Raw genomic sequence first — 17,054 nt, forward strand, 5'->3', positions numbered from 1 at the left:
AGTTTCCCCAGGTTCTTTCTGCCAGAGGCTCCAGGTGGGACCATTCTCCCCGGCTGCGGTGTAGAGCACATTCTTTACATCTGGTCCTGTTCGGACTGGCCCGAGGGCTACTGCATGAACTATTTCCTGCTTAATTTGTTCAAAGGCTTGTCGTTGCTCAGGGCCCCATTCAAAAGCATTCTTCTTACGGGTTACTTGGTAGAGCGGGTTTACAATCAGACTGTAATTTGGAATATGCATTCTCCAAAACCCCACGACACCTAGGAAAGTTTGTGTTTCTTTTTTGCTAGTTGGTGGAGACATAGCTGTTATTTTGCTGATCACATCCATTGGGATTTGACGACGTCCATCTTGCCATTTTATTCCTAAAAACTGGATCTCTCGTGCAGGTCCTTTAACTTTATTCTGTTTTATGGCAAAACCGGCCTTCAGAAGGATTTGGACTATTTTCTTCCCTTTCTCGAAAACTTCTTCTGCAGTGTCACCCCACACAATGATGTCATCGATGTACTGCAGGTGTTCAGGAGCTTCCCCCTGCTCCAGCGCAGACTGGATCAGTCCATGGCAAATGGTAGGGCTGTGTTTCCACCCCTGGGGCAGCCGATTCCAAGTATATTGGACTCCCCTCCAAGTGAAAGCAAACTGTGGCCTGCACTGTGCTGCTAGAGGGATGGAGAAAAATGCATTAGCGATATCAATTGTGGCATACCACTTGGCTGCCTTTGATTCCAGTTCATACTGGAGTTCTAGCATGTCCGGCACTGCAGCACTCAGTGGTGGCGTGACTTCGTTCAGGCCACGATAGTCCACTGTTAGTCTCCACTCACCATTAGACTTTCGCACTGGCCATATGGGACTATTAAAAGGTGAATGAGTCTTGCTGATCACTCCTTGGCTCTCCAGTTGACGAATTAGCTTATGGATGGGACTCAGGGAGTCTCGGTTGGTGCGATATTGCCACCGGTGCACAGTTGTGGTAGCGATCGGCACTTGCTGTTCTTCAACCCTCAGCAACCCCACAACAGAAGGGTCCTCTGAGAGACCAGGCAAGGTAGACAACTGTTTAATGTCCTCTGTCTCCAAGGCAGCTATGCCAAAAGCCCAGCAGAACCCTTTTGGGTCCTTGAAATATCCTCTTCTAAGATAGTCTATGCCAAGGATGCACGGAGCATCTGGGCCAGTCACAATACGGTGCTTTTGCCACTCATTGCCGGTTAGACTCACTTCAGCCTCCAATACAGTTAACTGCTGGGATCCCCCTGTCACACCATAAATACAGATGGGCTCTGGCCCTGTATAGCTTGATGGCATTAGAGTACATTGTGCACCGGTGTCTACCAAAGCCTTATACTTCTGTGCGTCTGACGTGCCAGGCCATCGAATCCACACAGTCCAATAAACTCGATTGTCCCTTTCCTCCCCCTGTCTGGAGGCAGGGCCCCTCTAGTCCTGGTCAGAATCTTCGTTTCTGTGTCTAAAGGACTGCCTGCTGGAAGTTGGAGCAGCAAACTTTTCAGAGAATTCCTTTTTCCCAATTGTTTTCCTTTGCAATTCACGTACCCATGCCTCTAGGGTCGCAGTAGATTTTCCATCCCATTTTCTCATGTCCTCTCCATGGTCACGTAGGTAAAACCACAGGGTGGCGCGGTGTGTGTGCCCACCATATTGTCTTCCTTGCATAGATGAATGTTTACCCCTAATAGCTGAGACACTGGTTTGTACAGGTGGGGAGGAAAATAATCTCTCTTCAAGTTGGTGGATCTTTTCAGAAAGTTTCTCCAAAGTATTCTCTTTTAGCTGGTGGACACTGGTTCGTGCAGGTGGAGGGGAAGATAAATTCTCTTTAAGTTGGTGGACCTCTTCAGAGAGTTTCTCCACAGCCGAGACACAGGCCTGTAGGGAAGAGGAGAGATTTCCTTCGTACTGCCGGAGTAATTTAGCCACTTCATTCACTGGGGGATTCTCCTCCGCTTTCCAGGCTATTATTGCCAATGAGCTGGCATATGATGATGGTGCACTCCGTACAAACTTCCGCCACATAGGTGGTGTACACTGGACTGCATCTGGATCTGCGGATGTTTGTGCGTCGTCTAGGTCCTTATAAATTACTTCCCGTATGGCCAATTCCCTCAGGTACTGAATTCCCTTCTCCATGGTGGTCCATTTGCCTGGTAGACATACAAGTTCTTCCTTGAAGGGATACCTTTCCTGCACAGCTGACAGGAGACGCCTCCAGAGACTGCGAGATCGTGCTCCATCTCCAATTGCTTTGTCAATGCATGCATCCCTAGCAAGGGATCCCAGCCGCCTGGCTTCCTTGCCCTCTAATTCCACATAATTGGCTCCAGTGTCCCAGCACCGGAGCAGCCAGGTGACAAGCTGCTCACCTATACAGCGACCAAAATCTTTTCGCACATCTCGTAGCTCACGCTGGTATAGAGTCCGGGTAATTACTGTTGATTTTTCGACATCCCCATTCTCATCTTCAGTCTCCTGCACCTTTGATGGCCCAGCCTCGTCTTCACTATGCCCAGACTTAGCAGAAGACTGTTTGCGTTGTAAACGACCTGAGCCTCTATACCATTTCTTCACCTTGTCTACAGGGGCAACTTGCACTGCTACAGCTCGTTTCTCTAACCCAGACACAGGGTCTGCCACAGGGGTTGGAATACCCTCTGCGGGGTCAACTTGCACTGCTACAGCTCGTTTCTCTGACCCAGACACAGGAGTGGGAGCAGCTGCAGGAGCTGGAGCGGCTGCAGGGGCTGGAGCGGCTGCAGGAGCTGGAGCTGGAGCGGCTGCAGGAGCTGGAGCGGCTGCAGGAGCTGGAACTGGAACGGCTGCAGGAGCTGGAACTGGAGTGGCTGCAGGAGCTGGAGCGGCTGCAGGAGCTGGAGCGGCTGCAGGAGCTGGAACTGGAGCGGCTGCAGGAGCTGGAGCGGCTGCAGGAGCTGGAGCGGCTGCAGGAGCTGCAGCTGGAGTGGCTGCAGGAGCTGGAGCTGGAGCGGCTGCAGGAGCTGGAGCGGCTGCAGGAGCTGGAACTGGAATGGCTGCAGGAGCAGGAGCGGCTGCAGGAGCTGGAGCGGCTGCAGGAGCTGGAGCTAGGTTGCTAGTAGCATCAATTGCAGCTCGATAGGCACAAGCCAGACCCCAGCATGCTACAGTGATTTGTGTCACTTTGGAACTGCCAGAGTCATGACACCTTTTTTTCAAGCATTCTGCCAGCTTTTTAGGATTTTGCAGTTGTTCAGGGGTGAATGTCCAAAACACTGGAGGTGACCACTGCTCTAGAAACCTGCCCATATCCTCCCACACTCCCTGCCACTCGCAACTATCCCGCCTCAAGACAGATCTCCGGATGAGATTCCTAAGTAGTTGTTTAACCCTCAACAAAACCTGAAGCGCATTCAGGAGACATAACAACAAGAGCAGGCTGGTCTGAGTATCCCAAGGATATTCAACATCTCGGAGAACCACCGTAACTAGCTCGGGGGATAAGAGGGTGGTGGTGAAGGAGAAAGGGAGAGTGAACAGGTAGGGAAACATGTCTTCCCCTGTCCCCTTCACAGATGGGCTCCCTAACGAAAACAGGCAATAGGTGTAATTGCTAATAGTTTCCGAGATATGGTTTCCAAAGTATAGAGTCGACGTCAGTGCTGAGTACAAATACCAGGTTAAAGTCGTGACCAGATATTTCATCATTTCATAAGCCATTGTTACACCGCACAGTACCATAACAATCTTAAACCAGGGCCCGGAAAGGATAAACAGTGCAACAGGGAGCACATACAGAAAGTAACGCACCATAAAACTCAATTTGGAATACAGGTATAGCAGACTGGAGATTAAGGCAATCAACATCGTGACTAGCAACTATTAAGCAGGTCCAATACTTATACCAATATTAGTTTAACACACTCTGGTCAGATTTGTCGATATCTCAACCCTTCGTGCCCCACGTTGGGCGCCAAAAGGACTGTTGTGGTTTAACCTGGCTGGCAGCTAAACACCACACAGCCGTTCGCTCACCCTCCCCCCTCCCTCTCTGGGATGGGGGAGAGAAACAGGAAAGTGAAGCCGGTGAGTTGAGATAAAGACAGTTTATTAAGACAGGAATATAATAATAACAATAATAATAATAATAGTGACAATGATAATAGTATTAACAATAATAATGTGTAAGAAAACAAGTGATGCACAATGGAATTGCTCACCACCCGCGGACCGATGCCCAGCCTATTCCCGAGCAGCCGGCCCCCCCACCCCGGCCAGCCACCCCTATATATTGTTTAGCATGACGTCAGATGGTATGGAATACCCCTTTGGCCAGTTTGGGTCAGCTGTCCTGGGTCTGTCCCCTCCCAGCTCCTGCTGCACCCCCAGCCTGCTCGCTGGCAGGACAGAGCGAGAAGCCGAAAAGTCCTTGGCCTGGTGTAAACACTGCTCTGCAACAATTAAAACATCAGCATGTTATCAGCGCTCTTCTCATCCTAATCCAAAACATAGCACCCTACCAGCTACTATGAGGGAAAATTAACTCTGTCCTAACTGGAACCAGGACAAAACCCCTTTGTTCTCTTATCACCTAGACCCGGGCCTCAATGTTAACCCTTCAAATCCCTTAGTGACACGAATTGCTGGACCATTCCTTACAAAAGGAAGGATAAAATATGTAGAGGAGCAATGGCACACGTGAAAGCCCAGCGCCGCGGGCAGAGGCAGCGAAGGTTGACGGCAGAACAGTGCTCGGTTTGAACACGGAGAGGGAAAGCGAGGGGAAGGTGGCCGAAGCCGGCCGCAGTCTCTGAGCTCTCCTCCTCCTGATTGTTTTCTCTCAAAGCCATTTCTGTCTGTGTGCGGGCACCCGGAGCCGGCAGAAGTCCCCGTGAAGTCCTTCGGCAGGACGGAGGGCTGCGTGGGCTCCAGTGAGAGAGGGAGTTAGGAGAATCTTATCAAGTAGAGATAGAGCGCTGACGGCATTAAACTAGGATGCTACTTAGTGTCTTTGCTAGCTATGGTGCATTGTGCCAATTAACTAAAGCAAGAAGCCTTGGGCCCCTTACCAAGGTCAGTCTCCTAATAAGAGAGTGAGCCTATCTTAAGAAACTGGGAGAAACTGGTCCTGCAGATGGACAAGAGCCAAGGAGCAACTGAGTCTGTGCAAAGACAAGAGGTCAACTAGCGGTGACGAGGAAGAGTCATCAATCTTCATGCCCACGACCTCCCATGCTGCCCAGCGCTGAATAAACATACCTACTTTACAGTCTCACTGATTGTGGAGTCCCTTTTCCGCAAGTCACTAGCAGCGGTTTCTTCCGCAGAGGTTTTCCCAGAGCCGCTTCAAAGCTTCCCTCGCGGAGCTGGGGCGTCGCAGGGGGTCGTCAAAGCACGCACGCACACACACACACACGCACACACACACACACACAGGCGTTGTTGTCCAAACAGAAAGTATTTACAACAAATTCGACAAGCGGTTTTCCTCTGCCAGCAGCAAATGCCTGAGGGCCCCTACAGCTTCACAAATCATAGCACAAAGAGCCTAAAGTTCCTCTAAAATTTAGGGAAATGATTCAAAATAGATCTGCTAGGGGAAAACGATCACTGGCGGCAGGGTACACAATACACGCGAGTCTCAGCTCTCCTCCGCAGGGTCAGTGCCCACGCCCAAGTGCGACGCTGATGGCACCCGAACATTTGCTGTAGCAGGCAGCAGAGCCAGCAGCTCAGGGGAGCAATTTTAAAAACCAGGAGGCACTTAAACCAACCCTTAATTGACCCAGTTACTGCAGGAGAGTCCCGACTACTCGCCCTGGAGTCCTACTGTCACCAGCAAAAAGCACCAACCAAAGCTTGGGGGAACTTTGGTACAGCACAAGAGAAGGGAGTGGGGGTAGCGTAGCCGTATCGCAGAGCTGCTGCTTTTCACACCATTTTATCATCCCTGATAATTGAAAGTAAGGCCGGGTGGGCTGACCCCCACCACCACCACTCCTGGCAGCATGTTTGGTCCACAACGCTAGAATAATTATTTTGCTCCCTCCCGTCCCTACAGCTTCATCATCTGAAAAGATTACAGTCAAAACAATGGCATACACAAATAAAAGTCAAGAGTTGACATAGTAACTCCGGGATTTGGGTATCAACTGTCCGAGAAATCAGAACACCCAGGCTTCAAAATGTGCCCAACATCGAGCTGTGCCAAGGGGGGGCGGAAGGAAGAAGCTTTCCGTTTAAGCCTTCAGAGCATCGCTCCATCACTACGTCAATTCACAGCCACCACAGCGTGCCGATGGACATCTTTCTGTGCCAAAAGAAACAAGTGCTTTGTCCTCTTGATATCAAAGGTAGCCACCTATAGTTACGGAACCATGCACAAGACCTTAACTCTGACCAGCAGGAAAACTTAGGACAACTGAGTGCAGATCCTGCCAATTTCTACCAGTTCCAACTGTGCTTTAAGTCTCATTGCAAAGCCTCAGTTAGAAAAAGGATCACCTCGGGGTATCCAACAAGAAGAAGAGTTTTTTTTTGTTGTTGTTTTTTTTTTTTTTTTTTTTTTTTAATATACCATAGGACTATGCAGTTCAATCATCAATCATCTTGGAAAGCTCAAGGAGGAGGTCATCCTCATCCTTCCCTGGGTCCAAGTCGAGCTCGGCTTCCAGTATGCTGTCTGAGAGTTCCCAAAGTAGCATCTCTAAATCCTCGTCTACAGATACGGGCGCGTTGCCTGTGGAACTCAGCCGGCGTGTCCTTGCTTCTTCTAGCTGGGAAGAAGCTGAAGTCGAGCTTGAGAACTCCATTGGCTCCACGGATTCTGCCTGGCTTCCAAGATGTGCTTCAGGTCTTGGCAGAGCAAGGAAGAGAACAATCAGTATATGCCATTTCTTAACGGGAAATCCCTTTTCTGCAAACCGGCTCTTAAAACCGTAGCCAACCCCTCCTGCACTTCAATCTTACCCAGGGATTGTTATTCAATTAACCCAGGGCTACATTTAGAGCCCAATATATTAGCAGGTACATTTTTCAGTTTGGGGGTTTCACTGTGAAGCCAGAGCACCCGGAGTCTAGCAAAGATGGTTCAATTTTTGTAGCAAGAGGCACTTTGCCACCTTGCTTAATTTTCCTGTAAAAATGTTAAGAAGTCTCCATCTGCAAATATCTGTTTACTAAGTTAGTCATTTTTCCCACGGCACACTCAGCAGAGTTTGCTCCCCACTACAGGAAGCTGATCTGCAGCCATCACTTCCCTCTGCTCTCCCTGCACTCTTGTCACCTGGTATGTTTGTTCGGGTGGCATTCTTGAGGACCAAAAGGCAGAGGACACTACTCATCATTTATCACCTCACGAGGAAGTAGAAGAACTTCACCTCATCCTCATTTAGGTATTCAGACAGAGCAAGAAGTCACTGGAAAGCTGTACCGACTTGCAGCATTTAAAGAAAGTAAGTCTAATTAAGCATTCCTGCTAGCTGCTAGAAAGTCATTTCACGTGACTTATTTATCTTATAAGATAAATAAGTGACTTATCCTCTGATGGATTTGGGCTTTAATTATCTCAGAACCCTCCTTTTTTCCCCACCTGTGACAGAACTTATGTTTCACTGGGGATATACACCGATTGAGAAAAAGAACAAGTTGTGGTCATCACCTGTTTTGGGGATTTTCTTCAAGTCTGGTGGCTGGGACGTGCTCCAGCGTGGCTGGAACAGCCTAGAAAGCAGCAAAACAGTGTTTAGGACTCATGGGTAAAAGATTCCTTACTAGCTTTTTCCTCCATGCTGCTTCTCCTCTGGCATTGCGGAGCCTTAGCCAAAATACAAAACCAAGGTGCTCCTGAAGAAAGTTAATATTCTCTTGGAGGTTACTAATGATCTTGTGTCTTTTAAGAACACAGCATTAATGGACAAAATCCTCCACACCAGAGAAATCACAGAATCACAGAGGACTAAGTAAATAGTGCCATTAATCTAATAAATATGGAAGGGTACTACAAGAATTCTGTAGGCAGCTACTGGATTTAAAAGGAAACAGAAGGCCTGTAGAACATTTGAGTTTTCCATCTTTTCTCCTAGAGGAGGGTATAAATTTTACAAGGGATCCATTTCTGCATTAGCCCCTGTCCTTACCATAGCTGCTTTTTTGGCTGGAGGTCCCATTGTGTCTGCATCGGAGGCAGTCCGTGGTTTCACAGCTGCTACAGCAGAGGGAAAACTGCCAGGTGCCTTACGTTTCAGTGCCTTCTTCTTGGGGGAAGCGACTTTCCCATCCCAAGGCTTCGCAAACATGTTAAAGTTGGCTAGAGTAAAAGGAAGAGAGAACTGATACAGTCTTGCTCTGCCTCATGAAAAATCCACGTTCTCTTCCTCATTTCCACGGCCCGTCTACACAGTTAACTGTATTTGGCCAGCAGAATTACACTGCCATTGCCTGGATTCTCAGCAATATCTTCCACATAGTAAACTCCGTCTACCAACAATCCATACAAAGGAACAAAGAAAGTGAATAGCTACAGTAAATCATAATCCAGGACGAGGGAAACTCAGACACAGAGCGATCCCAAGTGCAAGCAATACTCTAAGACGTTGTATGAAGTCTAGTAAGATTCACAAATGTTGACAGCTTTTGTATTTAAAGTCTTGCTCCCTCTAGGAAAGGAAAAGCAGCAGGTATAGTAAGACAAGAGAGTGTATGCAACTGTTGTACCAGCTTCCTCTCCCCTGCAGTGATGTCCCACAAAATTTATTAAGTTGTTCTACAAAATCCAAATTTGTAGAGTCATATTCTAGTCTCCCATTCCTGACCTAACGTCTGGCTGGCAGGAGAAGAAACGAAAGAAAGCTGGGTACTTGTTTTCTTTGTGTGTTTATTTCCTCGTGTCCTGTGAGACAGAGAGAAATGTTACAATGTGCAGTGCATGCAGCCTTTAAGCCCTCCTTATCTCCCTCACACAATCTCATTTTACAAAGTTGATATAATCTTAACAACGAGGCCTTTGATCCTCTGTCATTTTTGACAGAAACTGGCCTCCCACATTAAGACGCTGATGCATGCTTTACAAACACATACACGTGTCAAGTTAAGCAACACATGCCAAAGAGGAAGGTGAACTTGAACTCAACACAGGGAGGACTTCATACCATAAACAGATGGCAGAAAAAAACAGAATACCAAAATTAGACTAAAAAGCCCCTCAATGTGTTAATTTTCTAGTGGGAAATACAGAATACCATCACGTAATTAACGAAAACAGACATGGTTGCATGTTCTGGCCCTTCTTTGCCTTTGAACTTTGTAGCCTTAAACTCTTTTATCCTCCGCATTGAAGGAAAAACAAAGCAGATCCTGAGCAAACGGAACTTGCTCAATATGGGAAGCACCTCACCGGGGCAGGTATTAAAGCATCTTATTACCTGATAGCTTTGTGTTCCATAACGATTTCTGCCCGGCTGGGGCAGGTCCAGGTTGTGCTGGGGGAGCTGGCACATTTCCTCCACTCTGCTGCATCCGCAGAGCTTTCTCGCGCTTTATTTCTTCCAGGGTTTTAACACGCACTTCTCCTTCTGGCTTGGCTTTACCTGCCGGCTCCTTCGACTGCACTTTGCTGGGCCCGGAAAGAGTGAGCACACTCTGCTTCTTGGGCTCACCCTCAATTTTTGCCCCTGCGCTGGGATCTTTGGTTTTACCATGCCATTCAGCCTGGGCTTTGGCTTGACTTTCTCGAAGAGCTCTCTCACGACGGATTTCCTCCAGTGTTTTCACATGGATCTCTCCCTTTGGCTTAGCAGCCTTCCCTGTCATCATCAAGAAATGAGAAGCACCAGCATTTAAAGAGAGTCCAACAATAGTTTAAGTCTCCAAAATTTGTCACAGCACTAAGGAAAACTAAGCCTGAGCGTTCCCAATAACCCATCTTAGGACAATAGCCTAACATTCTCCTCCTCCTCTGAGCCACTTGTTGTATTTTGAAGACCAGCCCTATCCAGAGAGAGTTGCTACACAGAAATGCTAGTTTACTTGATTACTTTTTCAGACTGCATTTCAAATTCCTGCTCCCGGCAGTGGCTCTATTCTAATTGTATATGATGGTTCACAGAAGCAGCTTAAAACCTTGACAAGGCACAAGCGGAAAATAAACACACACCTAGAGGCAGATTTCTGATAGTGGCTGTCAGAAGAGCTTCAGCACTCGAGCAAGAGGAACCAGTACTTCTTCACTTCTTTCCCTTTCAAAGGAATTTGCACAACTCTAAACAATATAATTTATACACAGACTCCTATCGCACTACTGTCCACACGTGCCACTGTCAGCCTCTTTAAAGCTTCAGAAATTGCTTCTTACATAGCACTGTCCTCTAGAGCTCTTTCTTCTCGTTACTCTCCTGTTTTTCAGTTATCCCCCTATTTGCATACTGACACATTTTTTTCTTTCTCCTGTTACTGCACTTAACCTGAGCACCAAAGCTTTCCAGTACAACCAGGGACTTTCAGCATAAAAGCATGTTTTGAACAGAAGGCGGCAGCACCAGGGGGCTAACAGGGGTGAATTGCCTTCATTCTTGCTTAACCTTCCAGTTTAGGAGTAATGAAATCAAAACAAAAGCATTAATTATTACCTTCCTCTGTAGACAGTGTCACAGTTCTCACCACTGTCCGGACATTTTCCTTTTCCGGAGCAGGAAAAATCATAGAATCGACGGGAGGAAGAGAAGATCTTGAAGGACCTTCTGCTCAGAGCAAGCAAAACATAAGGAAGTTTACCAAACAGAAAAAACTATCACGAAGAACAAAAAACTGTAATTATTCATTACTGTCAAACATACAGTGACCAGAGCATGCAAATAAGAGAGGTGACTAATTTGCCTCTGGTTGCCCTTGGAATTCCCATCTAGAATACCAGCTGGCTGAGAATCAGGTTGCTCGATGCCCCCAGCTAAACATGGAAGTCTATCCCTCAGGCAGCTCCCAGCCACCATCACCTGCCATTCTGAAGCCAATCAAATTTCACTTCTTTGGCAAATAGTTGGATTCACCAAAGCATAGCCAGCTACCCGGTATTACTGGAAGAATTTTTTTTTGAAAGAAAAATCATCACACAGGATGAAGGTGAAGAGGGTAAGAAAGTAGGGAATATTAACTCACCACCGTGTCTCTTAGTTTTTTCCTTCATTTTCTGCAATTTGATTTCTTCAAGTGTTTTTATTCCAAAATTCAGACCGTCCTCTGAAAACAGAAAACAGTTAATGAGACTAAGGCTTAGAGGCACTCACTGAGGACCACAGATCCTCAGGCTTCTTAGTGCTCAGGAACTTTCAGAAGTATTTAGAATAAACCCTGTCAACACTCCTCACAAGTGAAACAACCATAGAATCAATGGCATTTTGCCCCTCCTTTCACCCTTCAGGGTAAAAACTGTAGTTTTAATTTTAATCCATTTACGTGATATTAGATCCCTCTATCGTTAGATATGGCTTTCAACAGTGGTTGCCAGGCTGCACGTGCAGCCATTTAAACTCCATGCTGTGACCCTGTTTTGTTCTCCAAAAGGAAAGAAAAGGAGTTCAACTTTCTGACCCAATGGGCACATGATGGTATCAGGGAGAAATGAGATCATGGAAATAACCGAGTCCATTCAGCACCCCTACATTCTGTTGTGTTTTTACGCCACATTGCTTTTGAGTTAATTGTCAAGTTCTCCTTCCGATTTATCCTACTACAGGTGCTGGAATACCTTGTTTAGCAGTAGTAGCACTGGCTTTCCGAGTGGAAATCATCCGTAATCCATTTTGGCCTTCCTCAGCTGGTTGCTGGACGGCAGTTTTAGTTTCTTCTCCTTCCGCAGAAAGCTGGTCTGAAGGGGAAAAATCTATTCAGTTATGCATAGGCCAGATTGTTCGTGATTATGTAGCTCATGCAATGACACTTCAGTCCATGGTTCCTATAAAAAAGCTTTTTTTTTTTTTTTTTTTTTTTTTTAATACAGCTACACTGACCTGATGAACTCGTAAGTAGACTACCCTAGGACAAAACATCTAGGACTCTAGATTCTCTCTGCAGCTTTAACTACTACACAACATATTACTCTTCAGACAAAAAAAAAGGAATTTCCTTCCTAGTTTCACATAGAGCTTTACACAACAGACCAACTAAAGCCAAGAGGGGTTCTAAGCTTTCCTCCAACATTTCAGGTTCTGTCCACTGACTGCCAGACAAAGCCACCAGTGACCTGACCAGACTGCCTGCCCTATCGCTAGTCAGACCTCAGGTCATCTGTGATTTATACATTGATTTACAGCACAAATTCCTTCCAAGAACCAAAGACTTACACAATCATTTACAGCACAAATTCCTTCCAAGAACCAAACCATGCTCACCATCATCATCTTCATCATCATCTGCAGCATTGATTACAACTGGAGGGTGTGTAGGGCTTGGGACATTTTCCGAGTTTTCCACTTTCATCACCCGCCTTAGCTATGGAGAGGGATTGGACTGGACAGAAAGTTTGTTTTGCTGCAGTGACATCTGAGCCACTTTCAAATCATCGTCCGCGGACTCAGGCGGACTTGGCAGTGTAGCTAGAGGAAGAGGAGGATCATCAGTAATATGGCAGTTTAAAACTTTGACCACAATGCACGAAGATGGTAGCTAAGGCAGATAACCTGCACAGACAATGAATTCAGCATCTCCTTTTGCCCATCCCGCCACTGTTTACACCGTGAACAATGACTTGCCTTCAAACAACAACACATCTCCCTACCACCCAGCAGAGGACGAAACAACAGAAAGCAAACTGCAAGGCAAATATCACACAAAGCAGAGAGAAGCTGAGCATGAAAGCAGAAAACAAATACCAGCAGTACAGCAGCAGTACACTCGGTTTAGCTGACCACCTAGGACTGCAGACCTTTTCCTGCACTCACAAATGGACGGTTACCTGATGTCTCCTACACTATTGGCACCCACTAAGTAATATGCAAAATTAATTCTTCAATACTTAAAGAAAAAGGACCTAAACTCACTCTTGCTTGGTGGTAAGAAGACTCCATCGATGTAACGTCCCTTTGCGTGATGAAAAGCACAGTTGGCTTTCTGACAGCCTACTGGCTGCTTCTCCCAGTAGCAGGGAATCTCACCGCGCTTTTTCTGAAGACAGAAAGAAAGACAAGCTCGTGATAACATGCACCTAAGGTTTGCAAAGAGATGCACAGTTCCAGGTCACGACAGCGATAGGGCTGTCACAATACAGTGCTGAAACATCATTCCAAAGGTCAGTTTATCACGGAAGTATAGTATTTCCGGGCATATTCACAAAGTTTGCAGAAGCTGTAACCACTATGCACGTTTAGCCCTGTCATCATTCAGTTTGAGAAGACAGGCACTCTCAGACATCAGTTTAGGGTGGGTTAAACTAATACGCCTAGGATTATACTAGGATTATTCAGAGGGAAAAAGAACATCTTAAATTGCCTACGTTAACTCTATCCAGAACTACTTCTTGGAGACTTGGAGGGTGTGTAGGGCTTGGGACATTTTCCGAGTTTTCCACTACTTCAGGCTACTTCAGCAGGTTATTTATTTATTTATTTATTTTTAACTGTATTGAACCTCTCAAGTAAGCTAGGAGCAGACTAGGAACAACTGTGGACTTGTTAGAGTGTGCCTTTTCACCTGGACTCATGTTACTTTGAATAAATTAACAAGGATAGCTGGTGATAATTTGTGATTTAAGGAAATTCCAGATACGTGAGAGAAAGAGCAGCGTTAAAGCAGTTAAATTCCTGCATTCCTAAGTGCTCTCTCTAGCCAGTTTCTGAACGCTTCTGTTCTGTGGCTAGGATTTGGTCAGCTTGACCACAAGATCACTAGTAAAACAAGGATGCCGTCCAGTCAAACCTTCAAATGAATGTAACTTACCTAAGGTCTACCGTTTGCTATCAAAGCAGGTAGCTTTGTCCTAATATTCTGTACAGTTGACCAATTTTAGCACGGAACTGAAATGCAGTCAGTTTAATGGGAGGGCTTTGGAAGCTGCCTTCAACAGTCAGTTCAGCCCTGTAGTCAGAGAGCAGATCAAGCCATGTGCAGGGTTGTGACTTCTCTCTTTAGAAAGAAAACCACTGAGCCAGACAGTTCCATGTTGAGTATCACAACAGGGAATGACATTTCTTCCCTTTGTCTTTCAGATGCAGAGCTTACTGATGGAAGCCTTCAATACTCAGACTAAACCTACCATCAAAACCGACGACCTTTTTACCGTCCAAACCAACCATTTTTCCATCAAACCCAACAACTTGGGTTTTGAAACGAAACTGGTAAGCCACAAGTCTTTATTGAATCTATTTTGCAGTGAAAGGGTTTTCTCTGTAACCTGATCATTTAAACTGTTGTGCTTAAAAGAAGGTCACTTGCAAGAGCGGTTATAATCCATGCTATAAAATCGAATCATCCTCTGGAAAGGGAAAAAAGGAGCAATTATCTTGCATGTACTCTTGATAAAGGAGGAGCTACACAATGGTATATAGTTTCACACTTTGTTTTTGAGAATGTCCAGGCTTAAGTAACAGCTCTTGATGATAAATGAAAAGATTAATACGCAGTGGATTTACACAGAACATTACGTTTTTAACAATGATCGATACAGAGTATTTGTCATGCATATCACCTGTGTACACCAAGAAATACTTATTTCAATATATATCTGTACAGTATTTACATTTTATATTTAAACTCTAACTCGAAACATTTTCCAAGAAAATACAGAAATGAAACTGGTAAGCCACAAGTCTTAATCTGCAGCATTTGGTCTACAACAGACCTGGCTTTTCCAGCAAGCGTATCTACATAGATATGTAACAAATCTTAAAAATAGGCATTGTTTTTATATATGAAGCATTATAAATGCTGCTTGGTTTATAAAGCTTCGGTTTTGTACCCGTTTAAAACTCTTCAAAATGTCAAGTGATTTAGAGCTTACTTTGTCAGAATATTTTATAATGTAAGTCAGTCCAGGGGAGTTTAACTATTATATACAGTTCTCTCCCTAGATTGCACTGGCAACGGGGCAGCAATTTAATGCTAGAAATAATATACTTCCTGCTACGATCTCCTCAGTTACATGTTACTCTAAATAATTATTTCTGCAGGGTATAAGAACTTCAAATACAGCAAACGAACTCTCAAGGCATTTCCTTTGTGCTTACAGGTAGACACCGTCGCCTGGCTGGATAAACAGATTTTCTTGAAGGTGTTATTTCAGCATATAAGAATTGATTAAAAAAAAAAAAAAAAGTGCTTCATGGCTTATTGGTTTTGTAATCTCACAGTTCTCCAGGAACACTTGATTTGCTGCATTTCACCATTACGCTCGTCAGTAGCACTGATTCTGGTTTATCACTATTTGCATTACAAATCTCCTTGTCCAAAGCCTAAACTGATGTATGCACTGCTTGAAAACAAAATTTGAAGTTGCAGAGCAGAAGACTCAAGTCATTAGGTTAGCAGCTGCGTAACCATACTGCTTTCCAAATATAAGATGTAGAGCTTATTGAGTTTCTATGAAGAGTTTAAATGGCTCCCATTAAGCAAAGATGTCCCCACACTGATACTTCCTCTTAAGCAAGGATTCTACCTCCTTTGGCTGAGGCTTGCTCCCTTACATTCGAACATTCATCCAAGTAGCCTGCAATTCCACATTCGTGGGGGAAAGTCTATAGAATAGAAAAGGTTCCTCCAGTCTCTTCCTCTCAGCCTTTTTTTGAAGCATGCAATAAAGCAAAACATTCACAGGCTGACCTTCCATGCAAAACAAGGCAACTTAGTAAGACAGGAACCGCAAAACTGATTGCTCTTTAAAGTTAAAATGAGATTTGAAATAGATCAAGTTAGCAAGTGGTGTTAAGTCTGTAAGTAAGTCTGTTTTTGCCAGTGCAGCACAGTTCCCTATCATGTAGCCAGAGCTGCTTCTGTAGCTCCAAGAAGCAAAACTGCTTTGACAAAATACTGTGTCATGAAAGCATTCGTTGGTGCGGTAGGCACAGCTCAGGTTCAACAAGTTTCTGAAAAAATGAGTACTAACAGAAGCAGCAGCGTCCAAAGAAACACTTTATGTCCCCACTGCAAAATGAGGGGCTTTACCTTGAGTGTTATGCACACTGTCAATAGAAAAGCACCGTAACAGAATCTGCCATGGCAGTTTGTATGTTACTGAAAGACCATCAGAGTGGGACTGCAGAAAGATCTTTCAGAAGTTCCAAAAAGCATGTGGGGGTGGGAGTATAGTTGTGTTAGATAACACAATCTTAGATAAAGATTTTGGTCTTAACGTAAAAGTAAGGGCGTCTACCGATTTCTTCAACTCCAACAACTGAAGCACAAGTCTGAAAAATCGCCTTTAAGAATGCAATGAAAATATTTAACTCTTCTGTATGTTCATAGTTTGTTGTCAAGCAAAGGAATGAATGCTGATGCCTTAACTATCAAGAGCTGTAGCTTACAGAAGGACTACACCTTCCTGGTTTTTTCCCTTTAAAAACGTTAAATGCATGTGAAATTATTTGGGGGTGTTTTCACATGCAAAGCCTAATGCGATGCGTGCAAGCCCTGTCATCTTCTTCCTTTAGTAGTGTCGCATTAAGGGGTGTAGCCGATTGACCGTTACGGGTGCGGTCGGCTTCAGGGTACTGAACTATCACGGCCACGGATCCACCACCAACGCAGCACGCCCTCGCTCTAGTCGCGTTCAAGGAGAACTGTCACGGCCAGGAACAATGCAATTAAGTGCAGTTTATTACGGCAACAGATACACAGGTCCTTTGGATTGCCAGTGATAAATTCACTGTCTGCAAAAGCAAGCTAGCATGCATGAAATGCACAGGTACACGGCCTAGGTATTAAGACGTTAAAAAGCATAAAGACGCTAGAGATTTCTAAGTTTCCGTGGAGACGCCTGGTATAACCAAGCGTTCAGATCTTACCTCGCAGCATCCCAGTGGGCGGGGGGGGGGAGGGTGAGAGGCTCAGCCTGTCGACTGATGTCAGAAGGTATCCTT

General features: G+C 45.3%; 1 protein-coding gene across 1 annotated transcript; it reads right to left on the reverse strand.

Annotated features, from left to right (window-relative positions):
* Positions 1-7,436: 7,436 nt before the first annotated feature.
* Positions 7,437-10,453, reverse strand: LOC310890371 (zinc finger CCCH domain-containing protein 11A-like). The gene is made up of 3 exons (XM_083852721.1): positions 9,417-10,453; positions 8,133-8,302; positions 7,437-7,716 (listed from the first exon to the last, which is right to left on the reverse strand). Exons 1-3 carry the CDS (start codon positions 9,805-9,807, stop codon positions 7,651-7,653), a joined length of 627 nt encoding a protein of 208 aa, XP_083708847.1. The 5' UTR covers positions 9,808-10,453; the 3' UTR covers positions 7,437-7,650.
* Between the last annotated feature and the right edge of the window lie 6,601 nt (positions 10,454-17,054).

The sequence above is a fragment of the Anser anser genome (assembly GCF_964211835.1).
Source record: "Anser anser genome assembly, contig: HAP1_SCAFFOLD_109, whole genome shotgun sequence".
Classification (NCBI taxonomy): domain Eukaryota; kingdom Metazoa; phylum Chordata; class Aves; order Anseriformes; family Anatidae; genus Anser; species Anser anser.